Source organism: Bos javanicus, chromosome 5 (genome assembly GCF_032452875.1).
Source record: "Bos javanicus breed banteng chromosome 5, ARS-OSU_banteng_1.0, whole genome shotgun sequence".
Taxonomy (NCBI): domain Eukaryota; kingdom Metazoa; phylum Chordata; class Mammalia; order Artiodactyla; family Bovidae; genus Bos; species Bos javanicus.
In genome coordinates, this window is record NC_083872.1 from 28,944,286 (window position 1) to 28,963,766 (window position 19,481).

At 45.9% G+C, this 19,481-nt stretch overlaps 1 protein-coding gene across 15 annotated transcripts in view; it reads right to left on the reverse strand.

Annotated features, from left to right (window-relative positions):
- Window positions 1-19,481, reverse strand: part of SLC4A8 (solute carrier family 4 member 8) — a 112,433-nt gene that overhangs the window by 79,513 nt on the left and 13,439 nt on the right. For 4 of the 15 annotated variants that reach the window (XM_061416042.1, XM_061416029.1, XM_061416043.1 and 1 more), the window contains exon 1: window positions 320-528. The exons of the other annotated variants lie outside the window; for them this stretch is intronic. In XM_061416042.1, coding sequence (XP_061272026.1) covers window positions 320-364 — 45 coding nt within the window. In that variant the 5' untranslated portion in view covers window positions 365-528. Of the gene's footprint in view, window positions 1-319; window positions 529-19,481 lie in introns of those variants that run through there. 15 annotated transcript variants of the gene reach the window in all.

Here is a 19,481-nt window from a genome sequence, read left to right on the forward strand (position 1 = left end):
CAGCAGGACGCGACAAGGCCAGAAGCCTGCCTCTTTCCCAGCAAGGAGGACCTGAGCAAAACAGAGGTCACCGGCCGCGGGCCGTCAGGGCTCCTCAGCTGGCCACGCAAAGGATGCGGCTCCCGATTTGGCCCAAGGTCACCCTCTCGCAGCCCGGGCCCGATCCCCGACCGCCCGGAGCGCCCCCTGGTGTCGCGGGCTGGCCTCCCCTCGCCCTCAGGGAGTGGCCTGCGAAGCCCCGGCCCGGGGGCAGAGAAAGGAGGGTGGGCAGAGGATGAGGAGGCTGAGCCCCTGGGAGGGGCGGGAGGCGGGGCCCTACCTGATAGCTGAGGACGCCATCCGGATCGTTACTCCCGGCCGGCATGGCGGAGCCCAACTAGGTCTCGCGCGCGGGGTCCAGGCCGAACGTCAGCAGGCCACGCACTCCGGTCGGGTTTGATCAGATCGCCCGAGCGGCGACCCCTACCCTGGTGCCAACGGTCAACCATCAACCGCCGCCGCCTCCATAGCCACCGGCCCGCGAGGCTTCGCCGCAGCCAATCAGCGCGCGGCCTGCACAGCCAATCAGGGCGCGGAGCACGGGAGGACGCTGTCCGGCGGTACCCTGGGCTACCAGGAGGTGGAGAAGGGAGCCGGGGGAGCCAACCGCTCCCGGGCCCGGTTGCCATGGAAACCGCCTCCCTCCCTTCAGGGGCCTCTGGGCTTGAAGGTCCTCCCAACTGCTTGCTAGAAATTGAAGATCTCGTGGTTCTATTTGAGGATGCACCTGACCCTTGAAAACTGAGAAAGTGTCAGGTTTGTCTATCATGATTTTATTCCTTGGTAATAATTATTTTTAAATTCTGGGGAACCATCCCTTGAGCTTGCAGAAGGAAATAACAGAATGAGAGGGAAGGGCCTTCTCAAATTACTTGTTAATCCTCGAGCTAGTGGCCAGATTCAATAGTATCAAAGAGAAGCAGGCAGGCAGTGATCTATTCCCCTACACAGATTGACTACGATACAGGTCTTCTCCCTGGGCCTCGCGTTGGCAGTGAAAAGCACGGGGTTGAGCTACGGAAGATGATTGAAACAATTCCACAGAAATGCTTCCAACTTTTCTGAGAAATAATCCAGGGCAAATTATTTAACAAAAGAATAACTACTGATTTAAGGCAAATTTAGAAACCCATGAGTAACACATTCAATTTGATTTGGGTTTAAAACAAGAGAGACTGGCCATAATCCAACCAACCCTCTGTCCCCAAGAGGAGGAAAGGGGTCTTTTCCTTTATGTCCACTATCACATCAGACAGTAGGAGAGTCCACATTATTAAAAGAAAAAGAGCAGGTGCAAATCATTCTCAGCCTCCGAAGAAACTACACTGGGGAGCATAGCCTGGCTGGTGCACATTAAATGTTCAACCCCTGCATACCATTGCTTGCTCTGGCTCTGAAATCTGAACCAAGTTTGTGCTTCCGTGCCCCTGAGGCAGAACCATATTTCCAGTCTTCGATTTAAGGTCTTGGGCCCATTTCTGAGCCTTAGTGTTCATTTCCCCAGTCTCTGTTGACCTCTTCACTAATCCTGTCCCTTGAATCTGTAATTCAACCCCATTTTTGCCCATCAAAACCTTAATCATACTTCAAAGTCAACCTCAAAGGCCACCTCTTCGAAGAAACTTTATTCTACTCTCCTCAATACCCCTAAGACATGTCATCAGTCCCCTTCGAATCTTCATAGCACTTCATACCTTCCTTATACCTTCCTTATACCATGCTATGGTCAAGTACTTTAATTAAATGTTAACTTTAGCTTACTGTAACATTGTCATTTTTTGAAGGAAATAATTATTTTTCTTATGCCCTTCTGTACAAAGCCTCAAAGAATGCTGGGCACATAGAACATAATTATAAATATGTAAGTTATATAAGTATATATAAATAAATATAACTTATAAATATATAAGTGAATATATGTACTTTTAATTCAGTCTAACCAAAAACATATTAAACAAAAAGTACAAGCCCAAATGGCACTGAAGATGCAGCAAAATCTAAAATAAAATATGTATCTCCAGAGGGCTTATGGTCTAATCAGGGGAACAGGATATATGTTAATATGATGGCAAGATAACAGAATATAAAACAAGAGCCATATGAGTAATATAGTATAGACAACAAAGGTTATAAAAATTTAGAAGAGAAAAATGTTAATATGATGACAAGATAATAGAACATAAAACAAGAGCCATATAAGTTATATAGACCACAAAGATTATACAAATTTCCAAGAGAAAATAATTTTTTTTTACTTGGAACATGACACAGAGGACATTGGTTTGGGTTAAACCCAAAAACAGTCAAGCCAGAGTAAGGAGAGCAAGCATCTTAGTTCTTAGGGAATGACTTAGCAACCAGGAAAGCATAAGACCCATTCAGGATAGCCACAATTTGGACCAAAGCAGAAAGGTATAGAGAAGAGCAGTAGGAAATAAAAATTGTGGTAAAGAAAAAATGACCAAGTTATGGAGAAAGAGCTAATCAGTTCAGACTTTTTTGTTTCTCATATGATAAAAAATATGATAGTGTAGAAAATTTTAAAGAATTTGCCCACACACCAGGACCTGGGTTTAGTGGTATAAATGCACTGTGTCATTTAATATTCCTAACACGTCATAGTTTATCCATTTCACTGGTAAGAAAACTGAGGCTGAGAAGTTTAGCAACTTTCTCAAGGTTAAGTAGATATTAGGCTGGGATATGATCACCTCTTGAGCCTTGCAATCTAGTGGAGAAACAGCAAACAAGTAAAAATGAACACAAGTACAGATTATGAGAGCTGCAATGAAATAAACTGCAAAGTTATGTGATAGAGTATTGGCCAGGGGGGTGGAGAGAGCTACTGTAGATGGGATGGTCAGGGAGGGCTTTTCTGAGGAGGTGAGGAGAGTCTCATTTGATGAGTCAAGGATGGATCTGTCTGAGTTTAGAGTCCCTGGCCACTATATGACACTGTCCTATGTAAGTGGTACCATTGGTGAAATCTGCCATTGGGGGCAAGGTGGATTAAAGGGGGGAAGCTGAGGCAGGGGGTCATTTAGGCTGACTGGCAACATGGCAATTCTGGAGGGGCCAAGGATGGTGACCAGAAGAAAGATGTGCCCTCCATTTGCCACTCCCTAAAGAGCCAGCTCATGGTGCTCTCATGAGAGTGGGCACGCGTTGTCAGGGCACAGAGAAGAAGCAGGAGGGAGAGGATTACTACTAAGAGCTCTACAAGTCTGATTTGACTCCAGTTCAAATGTAGAAAAAGTCAGAGCCTCTGGCTTTTGACTCCAGGGTCAAGAGCCCCATCTTCTGGTCTATTGTGCAAATTACAAAAGGAATTGGCTGCAGAGGCGGCTGCAAGACTGCCCTGAGGCAGCTGTCTGTCTGCAGAGACAGGCTCTCCCCTCCCAGGGCTGTTTTGTGTTCTCCGTCCCAAAGAAGGCGAGCTCGTTGGCTCCAGGCCCCAGGCACTAGGCTGCCGGCACCTTCAGCTCTCTACACAGCTTGGAAAGGAGCAAATATGCCGCTCTCAGCCTGGCCAGCAAAGAGGTGTGGAAGGACCTGGAAGGAGGAAGATGTTCAGCCAAGGATACCACCTCACACTGATTATTCTTCTAAAGAAAGCAGGAGTTGGGGGGGTGGGCGGAGAACCCAGCAAAACAAGAACTCAGAAACTTCTGAGGCCTGCACAGAATTCTTGGAGGAGGAGACACAAAATAGAGAGGAAAATGCAAAATATGGGTAGAGACAGAGACCCCACATGCACACACACAGACACACATACAGATACACGCACATCTCACAGGGAAGCAAGAAGGCTTGCAACAACTCTGTGAGGTAGGTTCTATCTCCTCCATCATTTTACAGATGAGAACACTGAAGACGGAGGCTTAGAGATGTAAGCTAGCCCAGTTCACACAGCAAGCACAGTTTATAAATGGAGACCCTGAGTCTGAGCTCAGAAGTACCTCATTACAGGGTATACCCATGTAACCACTTACTGCCTCCCATGGGGCTGCCTGGACTTTAGTCCTTCCCGAACTTTAGAAGCTCCACCCTCCCTTTGTGACTTCCATCTTTGTCTCTAGATCCTTCCTTTCTCTAATACTAGTGTTCTTAAACTTTGGTGGGGAGAGGTTAGGTCTTGAACCTCTGCGGACATGATAAAATCTGTGGGACTCACTTTTTAGATAAGTAGACAGAGACCCAAATTTTGCATCTCATTGTAAGGATGTGTTCACAGCCTGCCCAGGGAAGCACTAACCACCTTACCTGTATTATTTTTAAATATTGGCTGGAAAACATTGAGATTCTCTTATTCAGAGACAAAAAAGGCACGCAACACAAGTAACTCAAAAGGTCTGAGGAAATGTTCTCACATAATTGCAACCAATTTTTCCATCAAAAGCATCTTAATTTCTCCATCTATGTACCATGTTTCTTGCCCAGTTTAAACTGTCAAAAGAGCTGCCAGGGCAGAGGTTTTAGTCTTTACTTGCCATTAGGTAGTGACCCAATCCCAGCTGCATCTTATGCCTGGTTTGGTTTCTCCACATTCCTCTTAATTATACATCAAAAACCAAGGAAAGGTTGGAGGAAACGACGTCAGGATTCGAGGAAAGACTTAATTAGGGCTTATTGTGCAGTTGTCTGGGAGCATTTCCTGTGGAGGGAGCGGGGAGCGGGAGAGAGTCACTATTCTTTGTCGAGCTGAAAAGGTCATGCAGGTGCACGGTACGCAGTCAGCCCTTGCCAAGTCACAGCATATCTAGAGAGACTACAGAATACAGTTTTCTTAGTTCACAGCAGGCTGCCAGCCTGGGACACTATACATCATACAGAAAAACAACAAAATGCTACACAAACTGACTCTTGCCTGCGAAAATCACTCTCCCTCCATTCGTCATCATCAACATCATCCATAGAAATCGCCTACACTGGGGGATTCCCTGGCGGGTTCAGTGGTTAGGACTTGGCACGTTTACGACCACGGACCTGGGGTTCAATCCCTGGTTGGAGAACTAAGATCACGCTAGCTGTGCGGCATGGCCAGAAAAGTTTTTAAAAAGAGGACTGGACTTCCTTGGTGGTACAGCAGCTAAGAATCCGCCTGCCAGCGCAGGGGACACAAGTTTGATCCCTGGTCCAGGAAGATTCCACATGCCGTGGAGCAACTAAGCCCAGGCACCACAACTACTGAGCCAGCACTCTAGAGCCCGAGTGCCACAGCTACTGAAGGCCGAGCACTTAGAGTCTGTGCTCCACAACAAGAAAAGTCACAGCAGTGAGAAGCCTGAGCACCACAACAAAGAGTAGTGCCTGCTAGCGATAACTAGAGAAAGCCCACACAAAGCAGGAAGATGCAGAACAACTAAAATTAAAATAAACAAACAATAAAGTATATATTTAAAAAGAGGGCTTCCCTGGTGGTCCAATGGATAAGAATCTGCCTGCCAAGGCAGGGGACACAGGTTCAATCCGTGGTTCAGGAAGATCCACATGCCTCAGGACAACTAAGCCCAGGCGAACTGCTGAAACCTGAGCACCTAGAACCCCTGCTCGAAACAAGAGAAGCCACTGAAATGAGAAGCCCGCACACCACAGCTACAGAATAGCCCCCACTCACAGCAAAAGCCCGAGCACCAAAAATAAATAAATATGAAATACAATGATAGGTGAAAGAAAAGGAATTGCCTATAGTGTACTCATTTACACCTTGCTCCAGACTCTTGCTCCAGAAAGGCTCTGGTAGACAGAACCCATTCAAACTGGCAAAAACCTCCTTCTCCTTTCTCTGGGGTCACAACTGAGATATTTGGACAGAGGCAGAAGGAAAGGACTAATAGAGGGATTAGCACAAAACAGAAACAGATTAGATAAGAAACAGAAAGAGATTAGAACGAAACAGAAAAGTAAGCTTTGAAGAAAGAAGCTTTGGGACTTCCAGATCCACATAGGAAGTCTATTCAGGAATTCAGGAGAAGTAGGTGTTAACCAAGGACCACTTGTCAAGTACTTGCTATCAGATTTGAACACATTTGTATTCATTAAATACATTTATCTTATCCGTTTCTAACCAAACCTCACCCTGCTTAGAAATCAAGTGTGTTTACAGTGGTTTTACTCCCTGTCTTATCTTCTTGGGGATAAGATCTCTTGAGCCTGTACAGAAGTTCTTATTTCATGTTTAACCAGTAGGCCTGGGATATCCTTAAGGTTGCTGCAGATTCAGTGCTTCACATCTGTATAATTCTATATACTCAACGTTTTTATCACCTTACCTCATTTCTCTCAAATGGGACTGTAAATGTACACAGAATATTTCACAGACTGGAAAGCTGAAATAAGCCTGGAACAGGGACTTGCCCAAGCCAGGTAACAACAGAGCTCGGTGAAGAACTACTCATGCTTTTCATGGTTTGTGTGGATTCCTAGAAATACAATTCCATGCAGCCCTTTCCTGCATAAAATTGAATTGGCTTCAATTGAACAGTAAATTGTGAATCTCCTTTAGAAATGACATGAACTCCCCATAGCAGAAACCAAGGGCTTCTCCTCTATTACCTTTTACCATCCGATTACAGTTGCATGTAATTTCTACCTTGGAAAGCTTGTCAGTAATACCCATTCATTACTTTACTGAACAAACTCTCATGAGGTTCTGAAAATAACGATTACTGCTTATCTCTAGAAACACATTATCTGACACAGATATAAATTCAATCCAAGATACTCTTACTCCCACTAAAACACCACTCAGGGCCTTTTATTTTGCAGTTAATTTTTTTTTTTAAGTGGGAGACCCATTCAGACTTCTGGGCTGGGGCAAAAGGGAATAGACATAGAATCTGAATGTATCTCATGAATTTATCTTTTTCCACCTCTAATCTTTTGCCAAATTGAAACGACCACCCTCCTTTTTTAAAGAAGGTAGAGTTTCTCTGGTCCTTTCTTATAAAATACAAGAAAGAATATTTGCTAGATTTACCAAGAACAGCTAGGACTGTGAAATGGGCAGTCAATGAATAGCAGAGAAAAAAATTCAGCCCTGAAGCAGATATAGAAGCACTCAGCTTTGTTTGGGGTAGGCAAAATGAACAAGGGCCATTACAATTTGATTACAACCTATATATCTGTTGAGATTTCTCCAGAACTTCTTGCCCCTGCCCTCTAAGAATTGTTGGAAGGGACTTAAAAGGCCTATATTCCAACACCATATACAAAAATAAACTCAAAATAGATAAAAGAGTTAAGTGTAAGACTGGATACTATTAAACTCCTAGAGGAAAACATAGAACACTCATTGACATAAACCACAGCAATATTTTTTTGATCTCCTAGAGTAATGAAAATAAAAGCAAAAATAAGTAGGACCTAATTAAACTTAAAAGCTTTTGCACGACAAAGAAAACCATAAACAAAATGAAAAGACAACCTACAGAATGGGAGAAAATATTTACAATATAACCAACAAGGGACTGATGTCCAAAATATTACAAAGAGTTCATACAGCTCAACATTAAAAAAATAAATAAATGTGTAGAAGACTTAAATAGTTCAGTCGCTCAGTCCTGTCTGACTCTGCGACCCCATGGGCTGCAGCACACCAGGCTTCCCTGTCCATCACCAACTCCCCAAGCTTCCTCAAACTCATGTCCATCCATCGAGTTGCTGATGCCATCCAACCATCTCATCCTCTGTTGTCCCCTTCTCCTCCTGCCTTCAATCTCTCCCAGCATCAGGGTCTTTTCCAACAAGTCAGTTCTGCACATCAGGTGGCCCAAGTATTGGAGTTTCAGCTTCAGCATCAGTCCTTCCAATGAATATTCAGGACTGATTTCCTTTAGGATGGACTGGTTGGATCTCTTTGCAGTCCAAAGGAGTCTCAAGAGTCTTCTCCAACACCACAGTTCAAAAGCATCAATTCTTTGGTGCTCAGCTTTCTTTATAGTCCAACTCTCATATCCATACATGACTACTAGAAAAACCATAGCTTTGACTAGACGGACCTTTGTTGGTGAAGTAATGTCTCTGCTTTTTAATATGCTGTCTAGGTTGGACATAGCTTTTCTTCCAAGGAGCAAACGTCTTTTAATTTCACGGCTGCAGTCACCATCTGCAGTGATTTGGGAGCTCAAGAACATAAAGTCTGTCACTGTTTTCATTGTTTCCCCATCTATTTGCCATGAAGTGATGGGACTGGATGCCATGATCTTAGTTTTCTGAATGTTGAGTTTTAAGCCAACTTTTTTACTCTCCTCTTTCACTTTCATCAAGAGGCTCTTGAGTTCTTCTTCACTTTCTGCCATAAGGGTGGTGTCATCTGCATATAGAGGTTATTGATATTTATCCTGGCAATCTTGATTCCAGCTTGTGCTTTATCCAGCCTGGCATTTCGCCTGATATACTCTGCATGTAAGTTAAATAAGCAGGGTGACAATATACAGCTTTGATGTATTCCTTTCCCAATTTGGAACCAGTCTGTTGTTCCATGTCTAGTTCTAACTGCTGCTTCTTGTCCTGCATACAGATTTCTCAGGAGGCAGGTAACGGGGTCTGGTATTCCCATCTCTTGAAGAACTTTCCACAGTTTATTGTGATCCACACAGTCAAAGGCTTTGGCATAGTCAATAAAGCAGAAGTAGATGTTTTTCTGGAACTCTCTTGCTTTTTTAACAATCCAACGGATGTTGGCAATTTGATTTCTGGTTCAGATCTCTGTTCTCTGCCTTTTCTAAATCCAGTTTGAACATCTGAAAGTTCACGGTTCACATAATGTTGAAGCCTGGCTTGAAGAATTTTGAGCATTACTTTACTAGTGTGTGAGATGAGTGCAATTGTGCAGTAGTTTGAGCATTCTTTGGCATTGCCTTTCTTTGGGATCAGAATGAAAACTGACTTTTTCCAGTCCTGTGGCCACTGCTGAGTATTCCAAATTTGCTGGCATATTGAGTGCAGCACCTTCACAGCATCATCTTTTAGGGTTTGAAATAGTTCAGCTAGAATTCCATCACCTCCACTAGCTTTGTTCATAGTGATGCTTCCTAAGGCCCACTTGACTTCGCATTCCAGGATGTCTGGCTCTAGGTGAGTGATCACACCATCGTGGTTATCTGGGTCATTAAAATCTTTTTTGTATAGTTCTTCTGTGTATCGTTGCCACCTTTTCTTAGTATCTTCTGCTTCTGTTAGGTCTATACCACTTCTGTCCTTTATTGTGCCCATCTTTGCATGAAATGTTCTGTTGGTATCTCTAATTTTCTTGAAAAGATCTCTAGTCTTTCCCATTCTGTTGTTTTCCTCTTTTTCTTTGCACCGATCACTGAGGAAGGCTTTTTTATCTCTCCTTGCTATGTTTTGGAACTCTGCATTCAAATGGGTGTATCTTTCCTTTTCTCCTTTGCTTTGAGCTTCTCTTCTTTTCTCAGCTATTTGTAAGGCCTCCTCAGACAACCATTTGCCTTTTTACATTTCTTTTTCTTGGGGATGGTCTTGATCCTTGTCTCTTGTACAATGTCACGAACCTTTGTCCATAGTTCTTCAGGCACTCTATCAGATCTAATCCCTAGAATCTATTTGTCACTTCTACTGTATAATCTTAAGGGATTTGATTTAGGTCATACCTGAATGGTCTAGGGGTTTCCCCTACTTTCTTCAAGTTCAGTCTGAATTTGGCAATAAGGAGTTCATGATATGAGCCACAGTCAGCTCCCGGTCTTGTTTTTGCTGACTGTATAGAGCTTCTCCATCTTTGGCTGCAAAGAATATAATCAATCTGATTTTGGTATTGACAATCTGATGATGTGCATGTGTAGAGTCTTCTCTTGTGTTGTTGAAAGACGGTGTTTGCTATGACCAGTGCGTTCTCTTGGCAAAATTCCATTAGCCTTTGACCTGCTTCATTTTGTACTCCAAGGCCAAATTTGCCTGTTACTCCAGGTATCTCTTGACTTCCTAAATTTGCATTCCAGTCCCCTATAATGAAAAGGACCTCTATTTTGGGTATTAATTCTAGAAGGTCTTATAGTTCTTCATAGAACCGTTCAACTTCAGCTTTTTTAGCATTACTGGTCAGGGCATAGACTAGGATTACTGTGACATTGTATGGTTTGCCTTGGAAATGAACAGACTTTTCTTCAAAGAAGACAGATGTGAAAAGATGCTCAATATTGCTAATTATTGGAGAAATGCAAATCAAGGCTACAATGAGGTATCAGCTCACACCGGTCAGAATGGCCATCATCTAAAATTCTGTGAAGGGCTTCCCTGGTAGTCCAGTGGTTAAGAATCTGCCTTGCAATTCAAGGGACACCAGTTCAATTCCTGGTCTGGGAATATCCCACAAGCCATGAAGCAACAAAGCCTGGGCTTCACAGCTGAGACCCAGCATAGCCAAATAAATAATTACTTTTTTTAAAAGACACCAGAAATGTGTCTTGGTACAAGATTACCATGCAAAAACCAATAGCTTTCCTATAACACTAAGCACAGCTGATTAGGTAACAGAATGAAGAATAGATGCCCATTACAGTAAGAAGTAGAGATGACAAAATTAAGCGGACACATAACATGCAAGAACAACATGAAAACTGCTGCTGAGTGGCACGAAAGGAGTCTGGAGTAAACTGAAAAGCACATCTGCATCTTGCAGAGAAAACTCAATTTTATTAAAACTATTAATCCTCCTTTTTATTCATCTGTAAGTTTCAGGATGTCATAGTAAAACTACCAACAGGGTTTATTTCTTTAATGGGAAAACAAAAATATCCAGGAAAATTCTGGAGGAAAAAAAAACTGGGTCACAATTACATCCATTCCTCACATCTTAACCTGTTCTGGAAAGGAAAAGGTCTGGACATTACACTGGGAGCCTCTTTCCCTGAAGAATGGCTGTGAACAAGCCCCAAAGTGGCTCCCTTGACAGGGACTCAACTATACAAGCTTCTCCAGACCCAACATCATTGTGGTATGGCAGAGCCCCAGCTTCCGGGAACCCACACCTGTAGCCACAACCCCAGGCAGCCTTGGGTCTTTAAGCAGAAATATGTGAACACTGTGTTCCCGGAGTATCACCCCTGAGTGGGAGGTACTTCAGTGCCGTGGGAGCTGGCAGGCCTTCGTTGCCCTCCGCAGGCTTTCCGATGTGTCTGAGAGATGCTGTTACAGATTAAATTATGCCCCCACCCCAAGAGCAGCAAAAAGCTATGTTGAAGTCCTAAGCCCTTTTACCTCAGAAAGTGACTTCATTTGGAAATAGATGGTCACTACAGGTGTAATTGGAGAAGGCAATGGCACCCCACTCCAGTACTCTTGCCTGGAAAATCCCATGGATGGAGGAGCCTGGTGGGTTGTAGTCCATGGGGTCACTAGGAGTTGGACACGACTGAGCTACTTCACTTTCACTTTTCACTTTCATGCATTGGAAAAGGAAATGGCAACCCACTCCAGTGTCTTGCCTGGAGAATCCCAGGGACGGGGGAGCCCAGTGGGCTGCCGTCTACGGGGTCGCACAGAGTCGGACACGACTGAAGCGACTTAGCAGCACAGGTGTAATTGTGCTACACTGGAGTAGCTATGTAGTGGCTAAGTCATGTCTGACTCTTTTGCAACCACATAGACTCTAGCCCACCAGGCTCCTCTGTCCATGATATTTCCCAGGCAAGAATATTGGGATGGGTTGCCATTTCCTTCTCCAGGAGATCTTCCTGACCCAGGGATCAAACCTGTTTCTCCTGCATTGGAGGTGGATTCTTTACCACTGAGCCACCAGGAAAGTACTACTGGAGTAGCGCACGTGTCTGGCTAAGTCACTTCAGTCGTGTCTGACTCTGTGCAACCCTATGGACTGTAGCCTGCCAGACTCCTCTGTCCAAGGACTTCTCCAGGCAAGACTACTGGAGTAGGTTGCTATGCCCTCCTCCAGGGGATCTTCCCAACCCAGGGATCAAACCCATGTCTATTACATCTCCTGTCTTAGCAGGCAGGTTCTTTACCACTAGAGTCACCTGGGAAGCCCACACTGGAGTAGAGCAGGCACCTAATCCAGTGTGACCAGTGTCCTTATAAAGTGACAGCCAGGACTTCCCTGACAACCCAGTGGTTAAGACTTTGCCTTCCATTGCAGTGGGTGTGGGTTCAATTCCTCCTCAAAGAGCTAAGTTCCCCCATGCCTGGTGGCCAAAAAACCAAAACATAAAACAAAAGCAATATTGTAACAAATTTATTAAAGACTTTTAAAAAATAAAGTGACAACCATGTAAAGACAGAGAAGAACACAGGGAGAACTCCATGTGAGGATGGAGGATTGGAGAGATGTGTCTCTGGTCCAGGGAATGTCAAAGAAGGATGATAAACCACCAGAAGCTAAGAAGAGGCAAGGAAGGGTCCCCTACAGGTTTTAGAGGGAGCATGGCCCTGCAGATTTCTCCAGAATCATAAGACAATAAATTTCTGTTTTAAGCCACTCAGTGCATGGTAGTTTGTCATAGCAGCTGTAGGAAACAAACACAGACATCTAGGATTAGAATCTGCACTCTACACTACTCGGGCAGGAGGCTGTGCGCCAGCTGGAAGGGGCCAGGTGGAAAAACCAAGAGTTTAAAGTGGGAAATTCTGACTGGTCCACCCAGGAGTGCAAGGCTGATGCCTTCTCAGGGCAAAACATCACTCCAGCACCCTTCCTCACGCCTCCGATTTTGCCCTGAGGACCGGGTGGCCTGGGCTGGTTCCTCATTAACTTTGGCCCCCTTTGCAACAAGCTGGCCGCTGAGCCAGGATCACAATGGCTCTGCTGTTACTCAACACCAGTGACCACAGGGATGCTGGGGAGAGAGAGGAGCCTCAGAGAGCCCCAGGCTAAGCTTCTGAATCTACTCTGGCAGGATCTGAGCACTAAATTCTGGGGACGAGCTGAGGCGTATTTGCAGTCCAAATTGTGGGGCCACTCAGGTCACACGGATGCCCCACCCTCTACCTGTGCCTCCCCCCACTTGCCCACTTGGCAATCCTCTACTCTTTCTTTGCAAACCAGATCACCTCACCTCCTCCTCCAGCAGGTAAGTTAATCACTCCCTCCTTTGTGCCATCCTGGACCTCCTCCACACATTCCTCTATTACACTACAGCTCATTCTAGAAGATTCGTTCAGTGGACCATGACCTCCTTACAGACAGGGACTGAGTCTTTCATCTCTGACTCCCTAGGGCCCAGCACTGCAGCCCACACCAGGGACGCTTTACAGCCTCCACGGAGCTTCCGTGTGCATTAACCATGCCAACTGTGGACCAAATGTTAGAACATTACTGCTTAGTCCAGGGCAAAATCTCCCTCCAGGGATAATTTGATTTGTAGCTGGTGATCTCTCTCATTAAACAGAGAGCTCCCTGAGAGAGAAATGCTAGTTCTTTGCCCTCCGATGGTCCTAACCCCAATTACACAGAAGTCACCTTCAGTAAATGCAACGTCAGCTTTTGTTGCCCCCGCTTCCTCCTCTCAGGGAAGCACACTGATAACCCCATTACATCTGTCTGGTGCTTTCTGACCTGAGTATCTCCAGGGAACCAGGCAGTCCAATTTCTTTAATGCTATGTGATCTGCTGCACTCACACCACATTTTATGATCTAATTCGATTTATTACAGACATTATGATATGGCTCTGTTTCTCTGAAAAACAGGTCACCTCTTACACTAGTTACTTAACCATTAGCTATCTCCTAGCCGACAAGAGTGGGGACTTTTACATCTCTTTTTCTAGTAATGGATAATAGTGCCTCCTGGAATAAGAATCAAAAACCTTAATAATATTCATAGCCTCTGACTCAGCAATTCCACTTCGAGCAGGTAACCCTAGGAAAATGGCCAAAGATTTGCACAAAGGAAGGTTACAGGGGCACTCTTTATCTTCAGCAGGGAAGACCTCACTAGGAAATTTGGTACAATTTCTCCAAAGCAAACATGGGGACACAGTTGGCCACAGAGCATCAACCTAAGTTGGTAATGACGTGGAGAAATGGCAACCTCTCCAACTCACTAAGCACTAACAGGGCCTGAGGCATGCCATACCCCGAGGGCCTGGGAGGTAAGCCAGACTGCAGCAGCCCCTTTCTCTCTAGTCTCCGGGAGGTCTCCCAAGAAGGAGCCCTCCAGTTCCCTGGTCTTCCAGCTATCTCCAAGTCCTATCTGGGAAATTGTCTGGTTCAAAGGGTAGCTCACGGGATAAAGCCTAGAGAGTGGTCCATCCCTCACAATCCAATAAATGCCCCCTCACCCTCACCCCATCACCCTACAAGTTACCACTCAGCTTTGTTCCTCTGCCCTCAAAAGGGTCATCTCCTAAGCTGTTCTCCGAAGTTCCTCTCTACCAGGCTTGTGTTTAAACAAACACAGACAGCCCTTTTACTGCTCCCCTGTGGCAGTAAATTAATTCAGTGTGTCATATGGCTTATTGGTCAGCTTCTTTGGGTTGCAAGTAACAAAAACACACTCAAAGAATTTTCAACCAGGGCTTCCCTGGGGCTCAGCAGTAAAGAATCCACCTGCCAATGCAGGAGACACAGATTCAGTCCCTGATTCGGGAGGATCCCACATCCAGCAGAGCAACTAAGCCCGTGTGCCACAACTATTGAGCCTGTGCTCTGGAGCCTGGGAGCCGCAACCACTGAGCCCACGTGCTGCAACTGCTGACGCCCAAGCACCCTAGAGCTCAAGCTCCACAAGAGAAGCCACTGCAATGAGAAGCCCGCGCACTGCAACTAGAGAGTAGCCTCAGCTCTCTACAGCTAGAGATAAGCCTGCGCAGCACCGAAGACTCAGCACAGCCAAAAATAAGTAAATAACATTATTTTTTTTAATAAATTTTTCAACCAAAAGAAGAAGGAAGGAAAGTAGAAAGGAAGGAAGAGAGGGGTGGAGGGAAGGAAAGCAAAGGAAAAACAGAGAAGGAAAGGGGAAAAAAAGAACGTGGAAGGGAGAAATCTAGGAACAAATTGTTTCCTCCGTGCTTTATTTTCACTGCCTGCTTTCTGAGTGTTGGCTCCACGCTCAGTTTGCCTGTCCATCCTCGTGTAACAGCAAAAATGGCCACTAGCTGCTCTGAACTTAACATCAACTTCCCAACTAATGATTCCATCAGTGATCATGTGGGGTGGGAGATCAGAAGTGTGGGCCTGGGGCAGCCCATCTCTTTTTTGCTGGTTCCAGGAAATATATCAGGGAAGGCTCTGGGTAGCCTGGCTTGGGTAATGTGCTGAACTCTAAACCCATCACAGTGGCCAGAGGACCTCTGCACGTGGGTATAACATATAGATACATAAATATGCACATCATTGGTCCACCCCTTGGTGCTGGGGAGTGAGGTGGGCCTCATCTGAACTCTATGGGACTAAGAATCAAAGGTGGTTCCCTGAAGACATGCTAGACAAAGAAGAAAGCCGGTCCTTTCCACTTGACCGGCCCTGTCCCAATCCCCATCTGTCCCCGTCCACAGTCAGGCTCCCCAGTCTCCTCTGCATTCGGTCAGGAGTCAGCCTCACAGACTGACATGTGCGTGTTCAGCAGGTAGCCCCAGTCCAAGGTGGTCATCAAGTTCCTCCACGCTGCTCCCAGCGTCAGATCTGGGTCTACTCTTGGACCCAGCAACAGCTGCTACAGGGAAGATTCTTAGAGTTTGCCCAAGTCTGGCTTCACCCACAGTGAAGTCCCTACACCCGCCTCTAGGAGCGATCACTGAGGCAGGCTCTGGACAGAGGCAGGAGCTCCATGGCTGCCCGGGTGGCCGTGCAACTTGTGCCCTGATCAACCTTAGCTTGCCAAGTCGTGCCCTGACACAGGTCTGCATCTACCCCGAGGAAGGGGGGCCTGCTCACAACTCATCAGGCTCTTTACAGGCTAACAACTGCCCGCTTAGACGGTAAAGAATCTGCCTGCAATACAGGAGACCCGGGTTCGACCCCTGGTTTGGGAAGATCACTTGGAAAAGGAAATAGCAACCCACTCCAGTATCCTTGCCTGGAGAATCCCATGGATAGAGGAGCCTGGTGGACTACAGTCCATGGGGTCACAAAGAGACACGACTGAAGCGACTAACACACACAACCGCCTGCCTGCAGCTCCTGGACAGATAAGGGGAGACACATTGCCCCAAGGCTTATCCAGGGAGAATTTCAAGGCTTGGACTTTAGACCCAGGACACCTGGCTTGAGTAACAGAAAGACTGTCTTACGTAGTATTTTATTGTTTCTGGGTGTGACGCAGCTGGAGTTAGAGGCAGCCAACCTGCAATTCCGCAGTCCTCCTTGCCAGCACACTTCCTTCTCCCCACAGCTGCCAACATCACCCAATGCTGGGAACTAACACCGGAAGACACGGGAGCAGCAACCAGCCATCTGAATGTGTCCTTTTCTCGTTTCTATCCCTTGCGCTGCTTTCAGCTGCTCAGGGACCAAACCAAAATGAAAGAAATTTGAGCAGAAGCCAACGAGTCATTCTTGCCGAGCCTTGAAACCCAGACCAAACACCAGTCCCCCAAGCCCACCAACTAGCGGTGAGGCTCCTGCCCAAAGGCTGAAAATGACTCAGCACAGCTTCCAGGGGAGTTAAAGCCATTTGTGTGTGTGTGTTAAGTTGCTTCAGCCGTGTCTGACTCTTTGCAACCCCGCCATGAACTGTAGCCCGCCAGGCTCCTCTGTCCATGGGATTCTCCAGGCAAGAAGACTGGAATGGGTTGCCATGCCCTCCTCCAGGGGAGCTTCCCAACCCAGGGATGGAACCTGGGTTTCTTACATCTCCTGTACTGGCAGGCAGGTTCTTTACCTCTAGCGCCCCCCGAGAAGCCCATCAGGAAAGTCATTTATTAATATTATATTCTGAGTACGAAGATTAACATACATTATCTCATCAAACTCCACAACAATACCCACTCCAATATCTTCCTTTCCAAACAAGAAAACTGAGGGACTTCCCTGGCAGTCCAGTGCTTCCACTGCAAGGGGCACGGGTTCGATCCCTGGTTGGGAAACTAAGATCCCACAAGCAGTATGTAATGGCCAGAAAAAGAAGAGAGGGAGAGAAAACCAAGGTTGAACAGTTTGCCCATGATTACAGACCAGCAGCCAACTGAAGGACCCTCTGCCGTTACTCTTCAAGCCTCTTTGATTATGGGGAGTTCTATCAGGGCCTCCCAGACCATAGGCTGAAACGTGCCTTCCTCATAGCGTCTGGCTGTGGGGTAACCATGTGAAGAACGGATGAGATGTCCAGAACATTCCCTGGGCTCCTACTCTCTGGTCCCAAAGGCAAGAAGTGCATGAGTCCCAGCTCCAGGGTTTTCATCCTCTGTGAGGTCTCAGAGGAGCTGCTCACAGGGGCAGCAGGCTAAGGCTCCCATTCAGACATGAATTTCTCAACCATGGGAGTTAAAAGATGAGGATCAGATTGGCCCTGACGTTCTCTGACTCCCCAGGTAGGATTGTTTTCACTGTTGCTTTCCAGGTTCTGAAGAAAATTCTACTTTTTCTACACTCAAAGCAAAAATGCCATTAAGAGGAGGTATGGGTCCCTTTGGACAGGTTCCCCATACTTTGCCCTTGGCTCCAGAACAGTCCACTAAGCTGTCTCACATAACAGATTCCAGGATGGGAAGGACCCTGTGAGCAATATAAGCTCTAGCTCAACAGTGTCAGTGGTGGCCCAGGTTCTGTCGTCCAAATTCTGGTCGGCCCTGCCACTGTGTGCTTTGTTCTTAGGCTTTTCAGGGGGTGTCTTATTCTTTCAAAGGAATGAAAGCTGTCTTGGAGGCTCCCAGAAAACACCTTTCTTTGCCCATCACTGGCAAGGAAATCACCATATTGAACTTAAACTAATGGCCAAGGGATGAAAAATGCCAGGAGGTCAAATACCCTGACCACTATAGCCTTCAAATTCAGTACCCTCCTCAGGGTACTGAAGCCAGGGCAGGATAACACTTTACAGAGCCCATCAGGGTTCTAAAAGTGTGTCTAGGGTGCTCCAGTGGGGCTTCTCCTCTTTCTATTCTTGAGGCATCCTTGTTTGTACCTGCTAAGTCACTCGGTAGTTCAGCAAGCCTGGAACGGTTTTCCATAAACCTCCTGTAACAGCTGAACCCCAGAATATTTTAAGTCTTGAAAATGAACGTGTGTGTGTGTATGATCATCTGCTCAGTCATGTCCATCTACGGAGCCTGCCAGGTTCCTCCGTCCATAGGACTCCCCAGGCAAGAATACCGGAGTGAGTTGCCATTTTCTCCTCGAGGGCATCTTCCCGACCCAGACTCTATTACATCTCCAGAGTCTCCTACATTATCAGGCAGAGTCTTCACCACCAAGTCACCTGGAAAGCTGATAATTAATAAGCAGAGCCAATATCCTTTCAAAGTTTGAGCTCACCCTTGTTAGGACAATAGAATGCGGTCCCACCTTCCTGCAGTCTGGAGGATGCACTTCAATCAAGGCACACACTCGGGCCTGTCTTTTCCTGGTGGTGTCAGATGTAAAGGAGTGCATTCAGGCTCCTCGAAGGTCCAATAAACTAGATAAGCTACATCCCCATTCATCTTTTCCATGGAGTACAAAAAGGGATCAGAGATGTTCTGGGGCATCCCTTCAAACTTATAAAATTCTATGAGTAAGTAAGAATGTGGGTTTTCTCCTCACTAACTATAGGTGTTTCTTAGTATCACTCCTCACCAAATACCACCATCTTCCTATCTGGCAGTAGGTCCCATGTGTGAGAAAACATTTACACATTCCCACCGCGCTGGACTGTTTTTTTCCCACTGTTATGTTGCAGGTGGGGTGGGGTTGTAGACTTTGCTGATAATCAGCAACTCTTTAAAGAACTATAAATCCATGATTTCAACAGTAAAATCTATTTTAATCTGCCCTCAGCAAATATAACACACATTCCATTCAGGGAGAAAGAAAAGATGATTGTATTAGTTTAGGACTTCCCCTTCAGTCTCTCCTGATGGCTGAGTGTTTAGAAATGCCTGAGATCAAAGCCCTCCGGATGTATCTGCAGATTCAGGTAAAACAAACCCAGGAGAGGGCAGAGGAGCAGCACTTGGCAGGGTGTGGCCTCTGCCCACTCTGCCAACCGCACCTGGAGGAAAGGCCCCCTCTGTACTTATGGGCTGCCACTGCAGAGTGCCAACATTTTTTAAAGGCTACTCTGGGAGTTGGTGATGGACAGGGAGGCCTGGCGTGCTGCGGTTCATGGGGTCTCAAAGAGTCGGACACGACTGAGCGACTGAGTTGTTTGATTGATTCAATCAGACAAAGCCAAGATTCAATCCCAGGTCTCACTCCAAAACTCTTTTCACTTTGCAAAAATCCTATGCTGTTGATATTCTATCTACCTAGAAAACCCAAGAGAGACCACTGGAAATCTATCAGAACCACAGAGAAAGCTCAATAAGTTGATTGCTTTTAAAATAA